The 21,244-nt window shown below is 36.0% G+C and overlaps 4 protein-coding genes across 5 annotated transcripts; 1 reads left to right on the forward strand and 3 right to left on the reverse strand.

Annotated features, from left to right (window-relative positions):
* Positions 1-250: 250 nt before the first annotated feature.
* LOC111793896 (Pentatricopeptide repeat (PPR) superfamily protein) lies at positions 251-5,177 on the forward strand. Its single transcript, XM_023675966.2, has 13 exons — positions 251-397; positions 489-627; positions 716-878; positions 1,005-1,070; positions 1,181-1,278; positions 1,528-1,645; positions 1,730-1,939; positions 2,239-2,315; positions 3,121-3,214; positions 3,522-3,587; positions 3,670-3,747; positions 3,889-3,990; positions 4,692-5,177. The coding sequence occupies exons 1-13, from the start codon at positions 373-375 to the stop codon at positions 4,791-4,793; spliced, it is 1,338 nt and encodes a 445-aa protein (XP_023531734.2). The 5' UTR covers positions 251-372; the 3' UTR covers positions 4,794-5,177.
* A 700-nt stretch (positions 5,178-5,877) lies between these two features.
* GB2 (GTP-binding 2) lies at positions 5,878-9,702 on the reverse strand. The gene is made up of 6 exons (XM_023676043.2): positions 9,448-9,702; positions 9,220-9,359; positions 7,382-7,464; positions 6,996-7,200; positions 6,835-6,903; positions 5,878-6,186 (listed from the first exon to the last, which is right to left on the reverse strand). The coding sequence occupies exons 1-6, from the start codon at positions 9,491-9,493 to the stop codon at positions 6,094-6,096; spliced, it is 636 nt and encodes a 211-aa protein (XP_023531811.2). The 5' UTR covers positions 9,494-9,702; the 3' UTR covers positions 5,878-6,093.
* A 1,494-nt stretch (positions 9,703-11,196) lies between these two features.
* Positions 11,197-14,707, reverse strand: LOC111794050 (proteasome subunit beta type-7-A). The gene is made up of 9 exons (XM_023676165.2): positions 14,557-14,707; positions 13,948-14,110; positions 12,500-12,641; positions 12,314-12,410; positions 12,151-12,220; positions 11,970-12,074; positions 11,766-11,864; positions 11,592-11,679; positions 11,197-11,486 (listed from the first exon to the last, which is right to left on the reverse strand). Exons 2-9 carry the CDS (start codon positions 14,089-14,091, stop codon positions 11,410-11,412), a joined length of 822 nt encoding a protein of 273 aa, XP_023531933.2. The 5' UTR covers positions 14,092-14,110; positions 14,557-14,707; the 3' UTR covers positions 11,197-11,409.
* Positions 14,708-15,652: 945 nt separating this feature from the next.
* On the reverse strand, positions 15,653-20,575 carry LOC111792580 (uncharacterized). Of its 2 annotated transcripts, XM_023674089.2 has the most exons (7): positions 20,426-20,575; positions 18,891-19,180; positions 18,452-18,640; positions 17,504-17,593; positions 17,015-17,073; positions 16,623-16,770; positions 15,653-16,009 (listed from the first exon to the last, which is right to left on the reverse strand). In XM_023674089.2, exons 2-7 carry the CDS (start codon positions 19,149-19,151, stop codon positions 15,935-15,937), a joined length of 822 nt encoding a protein of 273 aa, XP_023529857.2. In that variant the 5' UTR covers positions 19,152-19,180; positions 20,426-20,575; the 3' UTR covers positions 15,653-15,934. The 2 variants fall into 2 exon arrangements, with proteins under 2 accessions (XP_023529857.2, XP_086979116.1); XM_087122990.1 differs by lacking the exon at positions 20,426-20,575 and having other exon boundaries at positions 18,891-20,415.
* Positions 20,576-21,244: the final 669 nt, after the last annotated feature.

Consider the following 21,244-nt stretch of genomic DNA (forward strand, 5'->3'; position numbering starts at 1 on the left):
ATTTTAATTTTCAATTTTGGAGAGTTTAATTTTAAAAAAATATAACTAATTTGTACATTTTGCAATATTTAAGAGCTTAATTTGGGAAAATTAGGGAAATTTAAATTTCATAACAATTTTCCTAATGCAACCCACAGTCTTCTAAAGTTCAGTGGGCCCATTCAATTGGGCTTTTGACTTTTAGGCCCATCAAAAAATTCAATCGACCCAATAAGTTTGGGCCAGGCCTATAAACGAGGCCCATCGTATATAAAAAGCCCAATACCATCGAACCCCCCGCGCAAAAACGGGAGGGTTTTGGAGAGAAAAACCTCGCCGGAGAAACAGACTAGGCTCCATTTCTCTCCGCTCCGTCGATCGATTTCAGTACCAATGAAGCTCCTTCAATCTGTCACCGGTACTGCTTCTTCACTCTGAATTTGTTCATTCCTCAATTTCGATCCATTGTTTCAGCTTATACGCTTCTCGTTTTTTGCATTTCTGTTCAGGTCACAGCCGCTCGCTTGTTCGTCTTCTTGGACAGCGTCGATCCTTTGCTGTGTCTACTGAAGAGTACAGTAAAAGGAATTACGCCGACAACGTCTCCGAGTACAACACTGTAATTGGCTCCATCACTGCTCAGAGAAGGTATTGTTTCTGTTTCCTTCTTTGCTCGCCTTTTTTATTGTTCGTTTGTATTTTAAATGATGTGTTGTGTTATGTGTATCTGGTTCAGGTATTTCTTGTTGAGGGATGTGTATGATGATATGATGTTGGATGGAGTGCAGCCTACAATGGACGTTTTCCATTCGCTGATTACTGGATCCATGAAAGGCGCTCGTTTCCAAGATGCATTTTTCTTCAGAGATGAAATGAAGGCCATGGGGTTGATTCCTGATGTAGGTACTTTTTGGAAATGAATTGAGTTTTTTTTTTCTCTCTTACGTTTTGCTCTAAATTTTTCGGTTCTTCATTTTCTTATTTTTGGCAACCTTTGCTTCTGTATGTGCATATATGTTTTGTAGGTTACTCTGTATAACATGCTGATCTCATTATGTGGTAAATGCAACAACTCTGAAGAGGCTGTCCGGGTAGGTCTCTGTTTGTTTTTAAAGCCCAACTTTAGGTTTTTTCTGAAAATCATCGAAGGAGAATTCAGAACTTTCTGTTGATTTTCAACTATTCTCTGTTTGAATTGAAGATTTTAGATGAGATGAGGAGATATGAAGTGAAGCCACATTCACAGACATACATCTGCCTACTTAATGCCTGTGCAGTTGCTGGTAGATTGGATCGCGTGTATGCTACTTCTTTTACTACCTACCCTCTTATCCTTTTGCCTGCAAGTATTATAATCCTGTGTCCTTGATGTATCTGATTACAAATCGATGGAAGAAAAATTATCACCACTAAATTCAGTCGCTTTCTACTTCATAAGATTAATGTCCTTAGATTCATATTCACCATGCTCTTAGTTTCTTCCAAGCAATGAAGTATACCTTGGAGACTCGGTATAATAATTGACAAGGTTTTTCATCGATATTTTAGGTATACAATTGTCAGAGATATGACTGCTGCTGGCCTTGGCTTAAACAAGTTCTGCTATACTGGACTTATAGCTGCACATATGAACAAGAAACCTGTGGCGGATGATTTTGCTACTAAAGTAACAATCACCTTAGATGTTTTTCTTGTCCTTGTAATGTTTGGTTGGTGATTTATGAACACAATTTTACTCTTCTATGATAAGGTTGTTGAATTTGTTGAACGGTCGAAGGAATGGTTATCAGTTGATGCTTCAAGTGCAACGGCTGAAAATGTGATGATGGGTGTTTCAGAAGAGGAACTGTACAATATTCCAACTGCGGAATATGTTCATAGGCGTGGAGGTTTTTTGAACAGACAATTGACTATTTATCATGTTGCTTTGCATGCCTGTGCGAATCTCAAGAATGTAGAGGTATCTGATTCATAATTCCAGCAACATCTGGATATATATTGTTGGATAAACTTATTCAGATCAGTCCTTCTTTATTTCATTTGTGTGCAATTGCATATATGATTCTGCTATATTTAGGTCTTCTAATATGTAATACCATCATTTCTTACATATTAGATGTCATCTATTCTCTTTTGTAATCATGTTATAACTTAATTTCTATCATGCAATGTGTCTAAATGTCCTCGTTATGAATTTCTGTATAAAATACTTATGTTTCTTATCAGCTTTTTTTTATTTTTATTTTTTAATCAAAGTAGGTGATGGAGACCATACTGGACATGTTAAAGAAGGATGGAAAAACTCCCGATGTTTTCATAGTGATACAAGTCATGAGGTGAAAGGCTCTCTCCAAAAACTAAATTGTGTTGTCCAATCCACGCAGTTTATAATTAAATGTCAAAGCATGGATCAAGTGGGTTTGCATTATTGTACTAATTGCATGAGAATGTTTTTTGGCTCACAATTACCTCAATTCTGCAATTTGTTCAGATTGAATTGGTTAGGTGTTCATCAGATCACTTTTTGTTTTGATGGGAACGACTGCAGCCATAAATTCTAAAGATCAAACTGTGATGTTATTATAACTATGAAGTTTGTATAGATCTAATGAAACTACAGCTTGCCCTTGTTTCTGCATTGATCCACCAAGCTTGATCTAATGTGGTTGCCAGTTGAGTGTTCTTTGGTTTACTATTAGACCAGTAGTGGAAGCATGAATTGGCTTGATTGAACTCATTTTAGCATCTCTTTTCATAATTCTGTTTCTGTTTTTAACGTACTCTGCTTAGTGGCTTTTGTATTGGTGGTTTTTTTTTTCATATTTTCATATCATTTATACTTGACATGTAGTTTGAATGAAAGTGGTGATGATCACATATCAGTAGTATGCAAAAGTTACTTTTGTCTTGTTTTGTTATTTTTGGCATCTCATTTGTAGGATACTTGGTGGTCAAATTTCCTACCGAGTCATTTGTAGGATACCTGTTTTGTTATTTTGGCATCTCATCTCATTTGTAGGACACGTCTGACTAGGACTGCTAATACAGTTCTTCTGCTAAATATTTGTATGGAGTTAGAGGCTTGTTTATAAATATTGATTATACAGGACATAAGTATTGTTTATAACTAACTTCTCACAGATGCTATCTACATTCTGGAGATATTGATCGTGGTCTTAAAGCTTTTGAGGAGCACTTGAATTCTGGGGGTCTTCCAGCAGCAGAACTCTATGCAGTGAGTTTGGCCCAACTATGTTTCTGCTTTTACTGAGTTTCTTATCCAAAAAAAGGCAAAAAAAAAAAAAAAAAAAATCTATAGTCCTTGTTATCTTGGCCTTTTATGTTTGAGTGTCTGTCAGAGATTTCTCAGAATCGTGAGAGAGAGTGTGAGTTAACTGTTTCTAATATTTGTGTATTTTATCTCCCTTCCAAATGAGATTGCTGTAGTCTAGACACTTGGAACGAGTGATACAAGATTTTTCATTTTAGGAATTCAAGATAACTATTACAGAGATTTAGCTATTGTTTTCATGTGGTTGTAGACGCTTGTTGAGGGAGCCATGATTGGTTATACGCCAAAGGGAATGCAATTGGCTCAAGAAACACTGGTAACTTCCAATTTCTACTAAAATTACAATAGAAATTGACTTGATCTAAGGAATGTTATTTTGATTTTAATGCTTATTGCAGGTAAATATGAATTCCAGGGGCTTCTTCTTGAACCCCAAATTAGGGAGTGACCTCCTCCTTGCAGCAGCGGGAGAGAAGGTAGGTTGATGGTTTATCACATTTTTAGATCACGAGACCCTTGTGGGTAACAGCTAGCTGCTCAAAATTCTGAAATTTATCACTGTAGGTTCATGTGATTCAAAAATGAGTTATTTATTTATTTTTTGTATTACCATGCAGACCGGTGGGTATACGACTGCAAATTATATATGGGACCTCTTGCAAGCTCGAAAGATAACTCCTTCATTTCCAGCAGTGGAAGCTTATTACAATGGATTGAAGGTGATTCTCTTGGCTTTCACTTTAATCCTTTTATTATGGTATTTGTTATCCTCGGCATTGATATTTGATGATTAATACATACAACTCCATTCTAGTAGTAGTTAGAGTCTGGTCGAGTTGACATTCATCAGAGGTTTATCCAATTACTGGCATTCATTTCTGCGATATTTGATAGTTTCTCTTTTGAAGGCATCTTATTCTTGTGTATTCTTGCACTAAATCAAATTGAGTAGAAGTTTACTACCTAAAATGCTTGAGATTTGAAATAAACTAAAAATAACTGTAACAGTATATTGAAAACTATGAAAGAATGTATTTCCATTGTACGTAATATATTGAGTGCATTCCCCACATTTGACTCTAAATGATTTGGTAGTTTGAATCGAACCGAAAGTTCGATAATCAAGTTTGATATGTGTCTCTGCTTGAAAGATGTTACCTAAGCCTATGATAAACATTGCTTTATTTTACTATCTACATATACTTGGTTACGTTTACTAATTCATTGAGCTCCATGTATGTGGCCATTTTTGCTTTCCTGTTGGGAAAAATTAAAAAGAGAGGCCAAACACGTCACATGTTTCATGGGGTTACCAAAAGGCTCTCCAATTGTCTACAACCAATCACGGGATATGCTTTTCTTGTCTCTGTTTTTTGTAAGTCAAAAGTTCCTTTGCTAATGGAAAGCTTTTGATTTGTAGGAACGTGAGATTCCTGAAGATGATCCTAGGCTTTTATTAGTTTCTCGAACCTACAGCAATCTTCGGGTTAGATCTGGTGGCAGTGGACCTGGCCGATCATAATTCAAATCAAAACGATGCAGGGCACAGTTGCCATCGGTTTCTCATTGCCAGTATCGATATTGGTGAGCTTTTGCAGTGACCTTATAGCTAACCATATTGAGAAAGTTTTGCAGGGACCTTATATTGATGTACCTGTTATAGATGGAGAGAGGTTTGCCAAAAAGATTTCATGTATGTTACTGGTTGACATAGAATCATGCTGGGTTAGGACTATAGCTAGATTGTCTCTTACATTTGAAATTGCCAAATCCAAATTCTTTCAGAATAATACCAGCTATGATTTCAATGGATTCTTCTTTGTCAGTTGAAATTATTGTGCATTATGATGTGTTACCCGATTTTCTTCAAGTGAAAGTGGAGATTTGATAGCAAGTTTTGAGGATTTGTTTTGGCTTTAGTTTGGATGTTTATTTACATCTTATTGTGTTTGTGCAATTCCATTAGTTCATTTGTATTCATTTCATTCATTCTTTTTATGATATCCAAGTTTTACTGAAGAAAAATATTATATATTTCATGAAGTTATAAGGTTGGATTACAAATGTGAGATCCCACGTTGGTTGGAGAGGATAATAAAACATTTTTTTATAAGGGTATAGAAATTCTCTCAAGCAGAATTGTGAGGTTGACGGTGATACGTAAAGGCTCAAAATGAATAATGGGTTTGGACTGTGACTGTTACTAATGATATCATAACTCGACATTAGACTGTTACTAATGATATCATAACTCGACATTAGACTGTTACTAATGATATCATAAACATTAGACAATGGCCAATGAGGATGTAGGGCTCTCTTGGTTTGGGCTGTTACAATCAAACATCAAATCGTGTGCCAGCAAAGACGCCAGGATCCTAAGGAGGGTTCAAATCTCTCTCTTGGTTTGGGCTGTTGCGAAGACACCGAGATCCTAAAGAGGGTTCAAATCTCACATCAGTTGAGACATAACGAAATATTTTTTACAATGGTGTGGAAACTACCTCCTAACAAAACTACCACATAACAAATGCATTTTAAAATCGTGAGGCTAACAGCAATGTGTAACGAGCATAATCCCAATCGAAGACAAGAAATACAGAATCTGAGCAAAATATTGTCAAGCAATTGCTTTGAGAGTCAACCAAGTAATAGTTTTGCCAAGTAAGGGTTCTGAGGCACTGTACATTCAATGTTCTTTAAAAAGGATACACAACAAAGACGAAACTTAATCATGGCAGTTTGCACAAAGAGTAAAACGACTTGCACAAAAGGGTTCACTTCTTCATCATATACAATACTCCTACTTCTTTGGTTCACAATTAGCTACAGCATCCACCTCTCTGTGCAACTGTTCCATCCCTTGCCCCCGATGGCCCTTGAGGGCGCCCGTAACCGACCTTGATACCAGATGACTGCAAGAAACCACAGAATTTCGTAAAAATTCTTCTGTTCTTCACGGACACAATGCAATAGGTTTTTAAAATAGAAGCTATGCTACTGAAAGTAGTAGTTTTAGTAGAGAAACGGATATTATATTACGCAAAAACATGCTATAACAAATGAACAAGCACAATAACTATAATAGCCTAAGTCCATCGCTAGCACATATTGTTGTCTTTGGACTTTCCCTTCCGAGCTTCCCCTCAAGGTTTTTAAAAACCGTCTGCTAAGAAAAGATTTCCACACCCTTATAAAGAATGTTTCATTCTTTTCCACCACTGATATGGGATCTCACAAGAACCAAAGAGTCTTTTTGGACAAGGTGCTTCCTTTGGACGAACTCCTCAACTCGGTTATATATCGTGCTCCCTACTACTTTCATTTTTCTTCTTATAGTTATGCTACCCTTTTATCTAATTGGGCAAGCTTCTTGTAGTACTCTCGACGTTTCATCCCTTTGGTAATTTCGTACCTCAATCGAACTGTTTCTTATATTAAAAAACCGGTAGAGCTATCTTTTTCTTTCGTTAGAGGTTCTATATCGCAAACCAGAATGGGTAGGTAGCACTGACAGGAAAATAATCTACATTTCTTTACCACAAATGATAGACCCAACTTACCTCATTGGATACATCAAAGACACCTTCTTGAATATTTTGCAGTATTTTAGCTGCAGTCTTTATGAATGCCTGTACAATCAAACACCAAGATGAACTGTGAGAGAATCTAAGAGACAATCAGCCTTTTTAGAGGAGGCACATGTCAAATAAACAAAACTGACCTCCTCAACATTTTGAGCCGTTCTAGCAGATGCCTCTAAGAATAAGAGCCCATTTTCTTTTGCAAATTGTTCTCCCTCTTCCTTGCTTACAGCTCTTCGATGAGCGAGATCAGCCTTGTTCCCTACCAGCATAATTGACATGTTGGGATTTGCATGTTGCCGAGCGTCCTCCAACCAGCTTGCCAAGTGATTGAATGTCTCCCTCCTGGCAACAGAATCATGGGCTCATCTCAGATTTCTCAAAAAGAAAATAAATCAAATGCGAATGTGAAGCTTGGTTGTGATGCAATAAAATATAGTCAACAATTAGAAAGAAGGGAAAGTTTTAAGATGATAAAAGAAGTAAAAGTTCATGCATCTATCCATTCATCCATTCACAAACTCACCTGGTAATGTCATAAACTAAGAGAGCACCAGCTGCTCCTCTGTAGTAAGATCTTGTGATTGATCTGAATGATTCTTGCCCAGCCTGCAATAAAGTGAAATGTCATTATCTACTGTAAGAGCCCTACCCATCGCTAAGAGATATTGTCCGCTTAGACCTGTTACGGGTCGCCGTCAGCCTCAGAGTTTTAAAACACGTCTACTTGGGAGAGGTTTCCACACCCTTATAAGGAATGCTTCGTTCCCCTCTCCAACCAATGTCTCACAGATTTTCAAGAAAGAGAAACATCATCTGTTTTGACCATTACCACAAAAGAATCTACTGTCTGAGTTAAGCTAACGTAAGGTCCTGTTTGAATTATGCAATCAAAATTCCCAAAATTTGTTTAAAAACTAAAAGCCAAATTTTATTTTCCAAATCGCTCCCAAACAGCTGCTAATGGCTTGCCATTTCTGTCTGTTTCCAAGATTATTTTAAAGAACGGATTAAATGATTTATACAAGAACATTAATCCACAGATACCTAAAGAACTTTATTAATTCTAAAGTTGAAAACATAACATCCATGAGAACACAACTTCTAGAAAATAATTATTCGAACATTATAAGGATTGCAATTAGTTAACTAAGAGGTATAATTATATGTTGGCTCTAGCAACCCCCTCACAGTCAATTTGCCAATCTCAACCTACATTAGGAAGTAATAAAGAGTGGCTCGAAATACCGCAAGGTTCCCCCCTGGTTGTATAACTTGGCTAAAAGTCAAAATTACATGGTAAGAAAGGTTTAGAAAGAAAAAAAAAAAATTGCTATAACTTAGAAGATAGTGACCTATTCATAGCCAGAAAATCGAGGGCTTTCACCGCTCTAACAACCAAGATTCTGGAATTCGTGGGTTGGGTTGGGTTCTTCTATGCTTGGACCCTTCTTTAACATGCTAGTGACTACGAAGCAAGCTTTCGGAATTTGGCTGTTTTGACTTTGGAAGACTAAGGTCCCTAAGAATGGGCACTAGTCGTTTCGTATTTGGTCAAAATAGACCATTAGATAAGGTGACAAATAGTGAGGGTGGGTCCAACCATCACACTACACATATAGACATAAATCTAAGGTCTTTCGTTTGGTCTCTTCGCCTTCTTTCAGGGCATTCATACCAACAAAAATTAACTCGTCCAGTAGGGGGCACAGTACATACTAGATGACGAATCATTCTGCTGAAAACAGTTCCCTTCTTGCCCTTATTTCATAACCAGTGGGGGACATTCTTTGATTTTCAAGAAACACAGGTCACTCAAAACATAACTTGTCCCCCATAATTCGTAACCTATACGGGTTATAGCATAGACCACAGGATGACAAAAAAGATTCTTAATAAGAAAATATCTCACAATCCATTGTCAAATCATTTTCTTCTAGAAAACAACTTCCATAGAGATAAAAAGAAGAAACCAAGGCAAGAGGAGCTAAGAACAAAGAACAAAAAGATGAACTAGCCAGAGCCCAAACCTACTCCCAAGAACTCTCCACAAGCCTCCAAGAATCAGTCACTAAAAGCCTCCAAGAATCTGTCCCAAATAGCCTTAGCAAACTGACTTTCCCCTAATGATCCAAACATGAGCCATCTTGAAATCGATTGATATCATCATGAGTTTCTGGAGGGGTTTCTCAGGATCTAATCCTATCAGCTTAAAGTTCTTGGTACAATTCCTCACTTACAATAGAATCTTCCAGTTCATGTAACTTCCTGAATTTCTTTAATTCCCTTATACAATTCCTCTCGTTACACATAAAAAGAAACTAAACTATGCAAAGATAAAGAGTACAAAGAATCAAAACTCACAGTATCCCATATCTGAAGCTTAACAGGTCGGCCATCGATGGTGACCATGCGAGCACCAAACTCAACGCCAATAGTTAGATCGTGCACAGGCTGAAACCTCTTGTCCGTGAATTGCAACAACAAGCAAGATTTCCCCACACCTGCAATCCAAACAAAAACCCCAAATTCAAAGAAAATCCTCATAAACCCAGAAGATAAACACAATCAAAACAAAGATTCTGAACAAACCCGTATCGCCGATGATGATGTACTTGAAGAGGTAATCGTACGACATAACTAAACACAGAGATGAAATCAGATCAGCGGCGATATGAGTTCGGAAATTGATATGGAAACGGAAAGATTCAAAGAGAATGTGATTTGGAGAGGGAATTTAGCGAAGGGAAGAAGGTTTTTGACGTGAAAATGACCGACACGCAATGTGAAAATGGCCCCGCCAGCGCCGAAGGCTGAGGGAAATTTGGTTTCAAAAGTGAGGTTTTAGTTGTGAGAATTTGGATTTTTATATTGTAGCGTGAAGGGAAACTTCTGGATATGGTGATGCCCATTTTTGTTCATTTCGTGGCCACCATGATTGCTGCTTTAATTCTTCATATTCCTAATGGAAAATTTGCAAAAAAAACCCCTAACTTAATTGGGTTATTGCTATTATACCCTTTCATTTCAATCCATTTCTCGATTCGTTTTATTAGATTCAATTCATCGATCGATTTGGTTTTCAAAAAATTAAATTTTGCATCGAAGTTATAAATTGTTGGTATAATTTTTCTCATTTTTCTATATGATCTGATTGCATGATCGTGAGGCATGTCCAGAGCTCTAAGTAGATGAAAGTGATGTACGTAGAGTCCGTGTATCTGGAAGTGATGCATACTTAGAAAGACTTAGTGGGCCTGAAAGTGGTACATCGATAGAGAGTTTGATGTTCGTAAAAGTGATGTACATAGAACTACGTGTACGTAAGTGATGCATATCTGAGAAGAAAGAAAAGGAGTTGAAACGTAAACATAGTTTTAGGACTCACTATTGTTTGTTTGCATAACTTGATACTAGTATGAGGTCAATTGCTCGATATTTGCACATTATCGAGTCAATTGCTTCACTCCAACCTCAAATATAACCTTGCAAAATTCGAGAATTTATGGCTCGATCTAGATCCCCATGAATTTAACCGCCTAAAAATTCTTGATTCTGATCTAGCACCCTAACTACCTTCTTAAATTTAAACCGTGTCTTTGTTAACATCACCACAGTTCAAGTAACGAACTTTTTTTTTGTCTCGTATTTTTAAAAAATGTTTATTCTTGAACTAAATAGTTTGTAATTGACTGGTCACCTGTAGCATAATAATAATGTATTGAATTGGATTAGCCTTTGAATATATAATATCATAGACCAAGATAAAATGCTTATGTAATCTCATGCAACTTTATGAATTATCTATTAACTTATCCCCTAATACTTTAACAAAGATTTAGAAACTTATCCATTAAGTTTTCTCCCTAATACATGAGACAAAATCATTAATTAAATTAAGAAAAGGAACCTAATTTTTCACTTTTTCTCATCCGATTTTCAACATTTTTAATAACGGACACAATAATTCCAACAAAAAATCATCATCAAATAGTATAGTACGGAAAGAAAGTGCATGTTCGATGCAAAATTGTAACCGCCAAAGCTCACCGCTAATAAATATTGTCCTCCTTGGACTTTCCATTTCGAGCTTCCCCTCAAGATTTTAAAACGCGTATGCTACAGAGAGATTCCCACACCCTTATAAAGAATGATACGTTTTCCTCCCCAATCAATGTGAGATCTCATACAATGTGGTTGGGAGCTATTTTCTAGCTAAAGAGAGTCCCTTGGCTAACACATCTATCCATCAAATTCAAGATTCCAAGCAACGTTTTGTAAACGACACCGGTATCAATGATCGATCCTTGTATACGTATAAATGTAAAGGATGGCATAAGATCACACAAAGCAAAGTTTATCGAATTCTAAAGAAGTCAAGTGATTTGAACAAACTGGCTCTATCTAACAGCCCTCTTAGGTTGGAAATATTGATGAGTTTAAATAAGGTCATTGACAACATGAACGCAAGGCCAAACTAAATTTTCCAGTAACGTCCACTTGAGAAAAGGAAAAAGAACCATACTTTGATATTCCCCAAGAACCGAAATCCTCTCACTCCTCCATAGCATCCCCTCCTTCGGTTATCTCAACCTTTTCCTTCAATGGCGTAATCTTTGTCAGCAGAACCTCTGTAATCAAAGAAAGCACGAGTCGGTCGGGGGGTGTTAAGGAATGTGGAAAGAGAAGCAAAACATGGAAGATGCAGAAGAGAATCGAGTATACAAGCGACTAACCCGTTTTCTTGGAGAAGGAATAGCCTTTCGAACTGACGTAGGTTCGGGGATTTGGCGAGAGGTGGTTTCGTAAATATTCCTTCTGGCCCTGCAACACCAAAAGAAAGGAACACATCAAAATTAAACGTACTTTTTAGATTCAATTTTTTTTCTCTATTCCTAAAGATCACAAACCTTGGTGATAACACAAACATCAACGTTACTTCCACTTCCCAGATCATTAAATATTCCAGAACATATCGCCTCAGTAACAAGTTGAATCCCTTCTTCCCTCTGCAACAAAGAAATAAATGCCTCCAATCGATATGGCGTATAGAAAGAAAAAAACAGTGCCACAACTAAGATACACCATGTGATTCAAATTCATCTGTATCTTACAGTCATGCCTTCTTTGTACTTTGATTCAAATACAGACATTGCAGCTAGAGAACCTGATCCCATTGTAGCAAATGGCAAGGTGTCAGTTGATCCATGAGGATATATCTGCAGATGAAGTATAGCATTAAGAGATGGCAAGTTATATAACCTAAAATCATTTGTTTTCCAGAACAAAACTCACAGTGTGTAGATGAGGTCCAGTAACATCGACTCCACCGAGTACCAAAGCAGCTGATACGTAACCTCGATAGCTGGAGAACACAATGGATGGGAAGATTTAAATTTCATGCAACAGATAGATGGGAGACACAAAAATGAAAAACCTAGAGGACAGAAAAGACTACCCAAAAAGGTGTTTCTTGAGAAGGGTCAGTGCAGTAATAACCCTTGATTCTCGACCAGTGTGGTAGCGATGCAACTGCAATTGGGAGCTAACCATGTCTACAAAATTTGAGAATAATAGAATATGTTCAGTTCGAGAAACAATATTAACGGAACTTAACTTGTAGAAGCTAGATATCACCAATTACCTGTTACTGCCTCAGTGTCAGCAGCAGTTCCTGCACCACAACAATATATGTTTGGTGCCATGTAATGAATTTTCTCACAGTTTTTGTCAGCAACAATAGGGCCTTCAGTAGCTCGTGTATCTGCTCCAAGAACAACACCATCCTGAAGCAAAGCAGGAAGATTTGGAAAAAAAAAACATTAATTTGAATATATAGAAGAAACTTTGGTGCATAATAATTAAATTGAAAACAAGAAACCATGCAGTGACAAGTATTACATTTACTAACTATATGGACCAGGCTATTCAATCAAGTTATCTTTTCAAAAACGACACACATGTTGACAAGGAGAACAATTAAACGCATCAATTTTTCATACAAAACAACCTATTTTAGTACCACTAAGACTTCTCCCCCGATAATTTTGTAGCTAGCTAGTGTTTGTGCAATTTTGTTGGGTCTTTGAGGTGAGAGGAACAATAGAATCTTTAGAAGGATTGAGAGGTCATCGGATAATGTCTCCGTTCCTTGTTTGATTTCATGTCTCCCTATGGGCTTTGCTTAGGTATTTAAGGTTTTTTGCAGCCATCCTTTAGGTCTTATTTTGCAAAGTCCCTTTTATAACTTGGCTCCTATTGTTTAGGTTGTTTTTTTGTATACCCCTTGTACTTACCTTCATATAAGGCAGATCTGCTATAGTTCAACATATAGGTATTAGGGGCCGTCTTACTATATCGATAGCATGACTCGTAATGTCTGTAGTAATTCAAGCCAACCTTTCTTCATAGTTTTCTCTTCCAAAAGTTCAAACCATTACACTGTATTTATACTGAACATGGACTAAGTTACATTTGACACAAGTTCAGTCTGCTATAGGAAGGCAAAGGTGCTCAACACAAAAACACAAGTTTCCCATACACTCCTAAATAACATTTGGAGTAATTAAAAGGAACATTGCTCCTTACAGAAGGCCATCAATGTCAATACACAACCCCAGACTCAATAGCCGAAAGATCAATTAATGCAAGCTAAAAAAGGTCAATTTTCTGAAACTGATAACGTGATAAAAAAGAACTCAAATGACAGAAAGGAAAAGGATTGTTCCATATATCCATTAAGGTGGTTATGGATTTTCGACAAGAAATGAATCCTAATTTTAGGGTTACCGACCCTTTTAGTCCAGTCCATATAATTTCTTTTTCGGGAGCTTGAGGAAATGCATCTCAAGCACACCAATTAGTAGGTATGAGAAGATTAATGTCCAATCCACAAGGACAAATGATTGATTTACCCATTTAAAGCAATTTACGTCACGGGCTTTCCTTAATGGAATATATAATTTCTTGCTACGGAGGTGTAAAGGAGTTGTGAAACACAATTAATGACCTTTAGGACATCATTTATCCGAAAAAAAAAATTCGAAAAACAATAAGATCGAATTGTGTAACACCCTAAATGTAGCAAATTACCTTGAATATTAAACCAACAATGGTAGTTCCAGTCTTGAGGTAAGTCGGAGATTTAAGACCCTTCTTCGAAAGCATATCATTTCTTCTGCAGAGATCAAAACTAAACCCACCCTTGGGAGGAACATCAATCGCAGAGCTAGACATAGCTAAATTTCAAGTGAACCTGCAAAGATATAATTACAAATGAAATGATATGCTAACCTATAATTAAAGATGGCATAAACGAAACAAATTTCACAAGCAAAATCTCGAAACCTCAAACCAAGACTAGAAGGTCGCGATACATTCCCAACTTATAATCACAAAATATCCAGAAATCTAACATGAAAAAGTAGAAAGAAAGAAAAACAAATCCCTAATGCTAACACAATCCCACACGGAATCCTTCAAGCAATACAATATCAAAGAATTTACACGCTAAGCGTTGTGATTCCTTCATTGGATGATCTAATCAAAACCTAAGAAATTTCTTCTACAAAGCTGTATCTCAAATTCCTAATTCGCTGCAATCCATAACCGGGAGCCAACAGATTAAAATGCCAGCATCAAATTCTTTGATACCAAGAACAAAAGAACTGGAAGATTCAGATTTGCAGAAAGAAAACGAACCTGAAAATGAGGAACGTGGAAGATCCAAGTTGGCGGAGCAGCGAAAGTTCGAGTGAGGTTTTAGCGAGTTACCTCCCCTTCTCGTTTCTCTGTCTAAAAAGCAAATAGCTTGCAGAGAAGGAAAAGACTTTCTTAAAATAAAAATAAAAAAAGGAAGATGAAAATTGAAATATGGGCCACAAACTTGTGCAAAATTACAATTGGGCCACAAACTTGTGCAAAATTAAAATTGGGCCACAAACTTGTGCAAAATTAAAATTGGGCCCAAACGGTGTATTTTGATAATTTATTATTATTTTTTTAATTACGCTCACTTTTGCTTTGCCTTAGACTCGATTAGAACCAAACGAAGAAGGAAGGAGACGAAATGGAGAAAGGAAAGGGACAAGGGCAGTCTTACTTACCGCCAAGACTGTTGGTTTGGGGGTAGGGTAGGGTTCTAAAGGTCCTCGAACTCCGAGGCGATTTTTCTTTTGGGCAGGTGTTCACTGTTGGATCTCGCCAATACAACTCCCATAGTTTTCGTTATCGAGATATTTTTTTTTTTTTTTTTATTGTTCCCAAGGATTTTATGGGTAATATGCTCCCATCTTTCGCTCTTCTTTCTTTCTTCGTGGGCAAGAAGCACACCAGGTGGGTGTCTTGCGTAATTCTATTGTATTTTTTGCACAGGCTAGATTGGATATCACTATTGCTTGAACGTTTATGTGGTTATTTAGAAATAATGAGTCACGAATATTATGAGATAGAAGTGAATGTATGTATGACGTTGTTATGCATGAAAGATCTTCTAAGTTGCATAATATGAACAAACATGTATTTTTGTCCGTGAGATCTCTTGTTGAGCGTGTTTCTTTTTTTTTTACTACATGAAAGTGATGTACATAGAGTCAATGTGTATGAAAGTGATGCATACGTAATGAGGCCTAAGGTGCAGGAAAGTGATGCTGCCTTGAGTTTGATGTACATGAACTACCTATATGAAAGTTATGCATATCTCAAGAAAAATAAAATAAGTATGAAACTAATGCCAAAATAAGTTCTACCACAGTGACGATCATAGTATGCATATAATAGCAATTCTAATATGGTCGGGTTTTAGAAGTCGAGTCGTATTTAATAAATATAAGAAAGCTAAGAATGATTTTACAATCTCAATTGAATTATGGGATTGCAAGTCGTTCAAACAAAAAGAATGTGTTCTTAGCCTCAAAATCAACCACAATTCAAGTTAAGATATGAGCAGCCACCTCCAAAATCTTAGAAACAAAGAGAGGAGGGGCTTCTAAACTTGTTCAAAAGCAGAGCATGAAGGCATCATGCATCATCTTCTTTCAAAAATGATTCTTGGAGCAGCAAAAGCAAGAGACAAAGTTATTCATTCGGATGCTAGCTTCTTTGCTTTCTCAACTGCTTCTACATAGTAATATAATCTCCAGAGAGTGGTGTTATTCTACACAAGAAAAAGAATGAAAGATGAACAAACATACTACACACTAATATTCAATCCATGGTCACGGTTGCCCGCATTAATAAGCATTAATATGTATGGTTTTGTTGAACACATCTCTTTGTGGGAAACACTCGCACTCTTTATTAACACTGATCGAGAAGAGATTACAAGACACTTTGTAGAAACTACTTGTTGAGGATTGTTGGGTGTGAGCCCACGTTGGCTAATTTAGGGAATGATCATGGGTTTATAAGTAAAGGAATACATCTCCATTGGTAGGAGGCGTTTTGGGGAAGCCCAAAGTAAAGCCATGAGAGCTTATACTCAAAGTGGACAATATCATACCATCGTGGAGAGTCGTGATTCCTAACACTACTGCATTTTGTGGTTTAGATTTCTTGGAATTAAAACATTGGTAGGGTGGAGAGGTATTTACGGCAGAAGCTAGACAATTTATTCATAAAATAACTAAATAATTTTCCTAAAATAATTAGGTATCTTTATTCTTAAAATACCTAAATCATTTTCCTAAAATACATAGATAATTGTCTCATATGATTATTGGGCTTGACCTTATTGAACTAGTGATGATATTTTAACATGTTTCACTTACCAATTTATCCAAATCAATATGGATTTCATAAGAGGAATCCGTTTCGTCTGTCATATGTTGGATGATTTCTGCAACACGGCCAAGATTTTGTGGTGGAAGCACCTGAATCATTTTCTGAAGCTGTTCCTTTTCCTTGAAGGTCATAGGCCTGAAAAAGAAAGATGATTGTTAACCAGACAGATTGAAAGAGACGTAATGACTCATTTGGGTGTAGATGCTCTAAGCAGTTTGTTCATGGAACTCGTTGGTGTAAAAAAACCATCAAAGAAGTTGATACTTTTACGAAATATCTAAGTTTGTACATAATAAACTACACGAGAAAGGCCTCATAGTGATCGACTCCATTAATCGAGCACGATACATATCAGTCTCTCTATAACTTGATGCAGTACCTGCAATTTGATGTCACAGAATCAAGAACTTCCTCAAGCTGTTGCGCCATGTGTCCTAGCTGAAAAACCACTATTCAATGTTAATTAGCAGTTTAATATAAGAACGGTGGTGTAATAGAAGTATTAAAACTGATTGTATAGGAATTTTATGAATAGTACATGATTCTACATCCACAAGCACCAAGAAAAGAAGAAACAAATTATTTAGTACTTCATTTCGATATTAATCGTGAAATTGCATTGCTCTGTTAGAAGAAGGATAACTATACTTATTTGGTATACTCTAAAAACACCCTCGGTATAATGTTGACGATCTTACAAAGATAAAATTTCAGTTAATTTCTATTTACTAATCTCATCTTTTGCGGTGGTATAATAGAAGTATTAAAACTCGACATGATCCATTGGCACAAACATGTTACCCAAAGCAATTGAATGAGCGTGCAATATAAATCAAAGCAAAAGGGAACACGGATAATAGAATGTTACTTTTCCAGACAGTTCGTTTGAAAGATTTGTCACTATTGCTTCGATCTGCTCACTATTGTTCTCTAGAAAGAACTGCAATTCATCATCTATCTGGCATGAAAGAATGAAAGATAAGCAAAAATATAGAGTTTGAGGTCTGCGCAAAACTAGATCATCACCATGCATTGTTATGCCAACAAAATACATTTTGACTACCTGACGAAGAAAATTGACAAACTACATCAACGTATAACAAAATTTCTAGATCCATGATGTTCTTCCTTCTTAGGACACAAAGCACATAAATGTTTGTCAAACTTGCTAAAAGCCAGAGTCTTTTCTATTGTCAACCAATTAAGGGAAGGGTGATGAGCGGTTCAAAACCCTTTTTCCCCTACTAATGGAGGCTCATAATATGGAATCATGGGGTGTAGTCTATGTAACAAGGTATTGAACAGCACGCAAAGGGATTCCCAAAGATCATTTAACTAGGACGTTAGAAGCATGAAACCTCCCACCCCCGAGATTTAATCTCTTAAATTAAGGAGCTGAAGAGGTTAGAGAGGAACTAAGAAATCGGCATTTGAGGGAGAAAAAAACAAGTTAAGCATTAATCAATTGCATGCCAAATGAACAACTATCTCTTGGCTTCTCCCAAACAAACAGCTCAATGCTCGTAAATAAGAATATTTATGCCGTAAAGCTCAAAATACCATGATCAGCATATGACTCAAACTCAAACAAATTGCAGGTTTCAACCTGAATCTAGATTTCGCTTATTGAGTGAAAAGCTATTTAGGGTCATCCAGAAAGATTCTATTCACCCAAGTAGTACAACTCAGAAGAAGTTGAGGGAAATACATCAGCTAACTTTCCACCATACTATTAACTTCTACTGTAAATCAAAATACAGGTGAGCATAACGACCATTCAGAGAGAGAGGGGATGGGAATTAAAATAAAACTTTACCACTCTACTACTTCCAAGGCTACCACAATTCTTGTGCGCAGATAGGCTGGTTGAAGAGGATGAGGATTTGAGTTTCTTACAAGGAGCTTGCTCTGCATCGTTCATAACTATTTTGTCTACATTTTCCAAGTTCTTTTTGGATCTCAAATCTGACTTCAATTGTTGGATAGATAGAGCAGGCCCGAGCATCTGCAGCAGCACGATATTTAGAATTGTAAGTGGAAAACCATTAATTCAATCAACTAATTGTCATCTTGAGATTGAACTGAATTTAAGAGAACAAACAAAGAAAAACAGAGAAAGAAAGAAAGAAAAAGATGAAGTTTACTCCACGATTCATAACATAGTTATTAAATTATGAAGCAAACAACAAGCCCCATGTCAGGTTAAGCTCAACAGCCTGAAACGTAGTAACCCAATTATCTTTGCCACTAAATACCTCATTTACTTCTTCTGAAAGAACAACAGCACTCTGCCTGAGCAATGCCTTCAGTTTTTCTTTCTTAAAATGAGAGAGCTTAGGTCCCATGCTATCACCAAATGAAGATGAAGCTTCAGATATCCGTGAATCATGTGAAGAAGAAGTAGAAAGCAGATTATCCTCTTGAGATAACAAATCTATAACTTCCCGTCTGAAGTAACTGAAGTAATCAGGACCGAGTTTATCTTGGCCAGCTGCATCAGATTGATGCTTTGACATAACAAAGCAAAACCAGAGAAGACCGCACACTGCGTTATATTTGCTAAAGAGTTAAAATCAGAGATCTGAACTAGCCTTCCTTCAAGGAAGGAATCCACAAGCAAATTAAATTCAAAGAAGGATCGGTAAATATATCTTGACAGCCCAAGAGCAATACATGAAGATAATGTTGTAAGTTGTCATGAAGTATTTTCATAACTCTCATAATCTTTTCATTTATTTTTGTTACTCATAACCTATTCTCATTTAGTTCATAACCCTTTTGGTTCATGTATGAGAATTAGTATTGCTAGGCCTATATAAAGGCATGTCTAGCATTGTTTTGTTATGAGACGTGGAGTTATTGTCATTTTATATTTCTTAAAGACAATCGGGAGGAATTTTGTAGAGAGACTTTGTAGTGTGAGAGTGTGAGAGTTACACTTATAAACACTTTGGTTATAGTGATTGCTACTATCCATAGATGTAGGGGAATTTCTTCTTTTCGAACCATGTAAATCTTTGTGTCTCTTAGTTTAATTTCTGTTTGTGAGTGTGTGAGTACGATCGATCTTGCTTCCATTTCCGCTATAACAACAGGGTATTAGAACATTTTTGGTCGTGACATTAGGGTACAACTGATAACTTACATCTCTTCCCATAATAACTGGGAAGAAAATAGAACAAAGAGGAGTCTCAGCGCTCCCCTTCTTTGAAAACCCCAAAGGGGATAGAAGAAGTAAATGCACTTTTCAATCCACATTCTCACCAAGTACAAGAAAATGCAAATACTCATCAAAATCTCACATAACATAAAATCAGCATCGCGATGATCTTAGTATCAAAAGCCAAAACTAGTAAAAAGTGTTCGATTAAAGGCAACAAAATCCCGTATCTCTAAGTGCGTCATCGCCATCCCCGAGCATTAATACGCACAATCATAGAAACATTTCAGAAACGAAAACTACGACTCATTGAGCAAAAATCTCGAGTAAAACAATCTATCGAGCACTTAATCAGAAACAGGAAGCTAATAAATATTAACATAAATTCCCCAAATAACAAAGAAACAGAAACAGAAACAGAAAAGTGAAGCAAATCTCTCCAAACCATAGCTTCGCAGAAATAGAACGATACAAACGAACTTAAACTCATAAACGAAGAGGAAAATTTCCATTCTCGGGAACCAAACAAATCACAGTACAAGTAAATTCCATCAACCAGTTAAAAAATGATTCGAAAAATCGGAAAAGAACAGACAAGAGAAAGGGAGAGTATAGAGAAGATAACGTTACAGAGAAACGCGAGATGATCGTAGAGATTGAAACTTCTAATGATTCAGTGGAAGTGGAAATGAATATCTCGTAACATAATTCAAATGATTTATGAATTTCGAATGTTTAAGGTGTTCCGAATTGAGTTGGATTGGATCGGTTTTTTTTTTTTTTGTTGAAGAATATAATATTTATTAAATAATGAAATCAATCTAATTTAATTGATAATTTTTTATAGTTGTATTTTTTTAATTTAAAATTTTATTTATAATAAAAATAAAATATTAATTCATAAAATATCTATTTAATTAAAATTTCTAACTTAATTTTAATATATTTTGAAAAATCATGTACAAAATAAATAAAATTTATTTTTATGAGGAAATAAATAATAAAATAATAATTATAAAATTAAAAAAAAAATATAGACATATAATTAATTCATAATAAAAATGTATATTTTAAAATTAATAATAAATTTAGATTAATTCAATTCAATCCAATCTAATTCAATATTAAAAAAAAAAATTAAAATTAAAATAACATTTTAACTAAAAAATTATTAGTATTGTTTTATGAAATCAAGACCAAATTATAATTTAAAAATTCTTAAATATGCAGCAAGTCGTTGTTTTTTTGCTTACATTTTCATGTAGCACTAATTTTATTGCTTACATTTTCATGTAGCACTAATTTTAATTTCTCAAATCTTACTTTCAAAATTCTCTTTCGAAATCTCTCTGTCCTGTTTTCTAAAACTTTCTTCTTGAACCGAGGCCAGAGGCTCGAGCATACGTCGCTTACTTTCTTCTTGAACCGAGGCCAGAGGCTCGAGCATAC

This window comes from Cucurbita pepo, chromosome 4 (genome assembly GCF_057944985.1).
Source record: "Cucurbita pepo subsp. pepo isolate OVF chromosome 4, ASM5794498v1, whole genome shotgun sequence".
NCBI lineage: Eukaryota > Viridiplantae > Streptophyta > Magnoliopsida > Cucurbitales > Cucurbitaceae > Cucurbita > Cucurbita pepo.

Excerpts from the sequence above, each read along its gene's own strand:
- LOC111793896 (XM_023675966.2), top strand. The coding sequence starts at position 373 with ATGAAGCTCCTTCAATCTGTCACCG. Across the intron at positions 1,071-1,180 it reads ACTCTGAAGAGGCTGTCCGG|ATTTTAGATGAGATGAGGAG; the intron begins GTAGGTCTCTGT and ends TTTGAATTGAAG. Across the intron at positions 3,588-3,669 it reads AATTGGCTCAAGAAACACTG|GTAAATATGAATTCCAGGGG; the intron begins GTAACTTCCAAT and ends TGCTTATTGCAG.
- GB2 (XM_023676043.2), bottom strand. The coding sequence starts at position 9,493 with ATGTCGTACGATTACCTCTTCAAGTACATCATCATCGGCGATACGG. Across the intron at positions 7,465-9,219 it reads AGCTTCAGATATGGGATACT|GCTGGGCAAGAATCATTCAG; the intron begins GTGAGTTTTGAT and ends ACTTTATTGCAG. Across the intron at positions 6,904-6,995 it reads CGGCTCAAAATGTTGAGGAG|GCATTCATAAAGACTGCAGC; the intron begins GTCAGTTTTGTT and ends TTGATTGTACAG.
- LOC111794050 (XM_023676165.2), bottom strand. The coding sequence starts at position 14,091 with ATGTCTAGCTCTGCGATTGATGTTCCTCCCAAGGGTGGGTTTAGTTTT. Across the intron at positions 12,411-12,499 it reads TGACACTGAGGCAGTAACAG|ACATGGTTAGCTCCCAATTG; the intron begins GTAATTGGTGAT and ends CAAATTTTGTAG. Across the intron at positions 11,487-11,591 it reads TTCCTTCTCCAAGAAAACGG|AGGTTCTGCTGACAAAGATT; the intron begins GTTAGTCGCTTG and ends CTTTGATTACAG.
- LOC111792580 (XM_023674089.2), bottom strand. The coding sequence starts at position 19,151 with ATGTCAAAGCATCAATCTGATGCAGCTGGCCAAGATAAACTCGGTCCT. Across the intron at positions 18,641-18,890 it reads TTTCAGAAGAAGTAAATGAG|ATGCTCGGGCCTGCTCTATC; the intron begins GTATTTAGTGGC and ends GTGCTGCTGCAG. Across the intron at positions 17,594-18,451 it reads GCCTTGGAAGTAGTAGAGTG|ATAGATGATGAATTGCAGTT; the intron begins GTAAAGTTTTAT and ends CTTTCATGCCAG.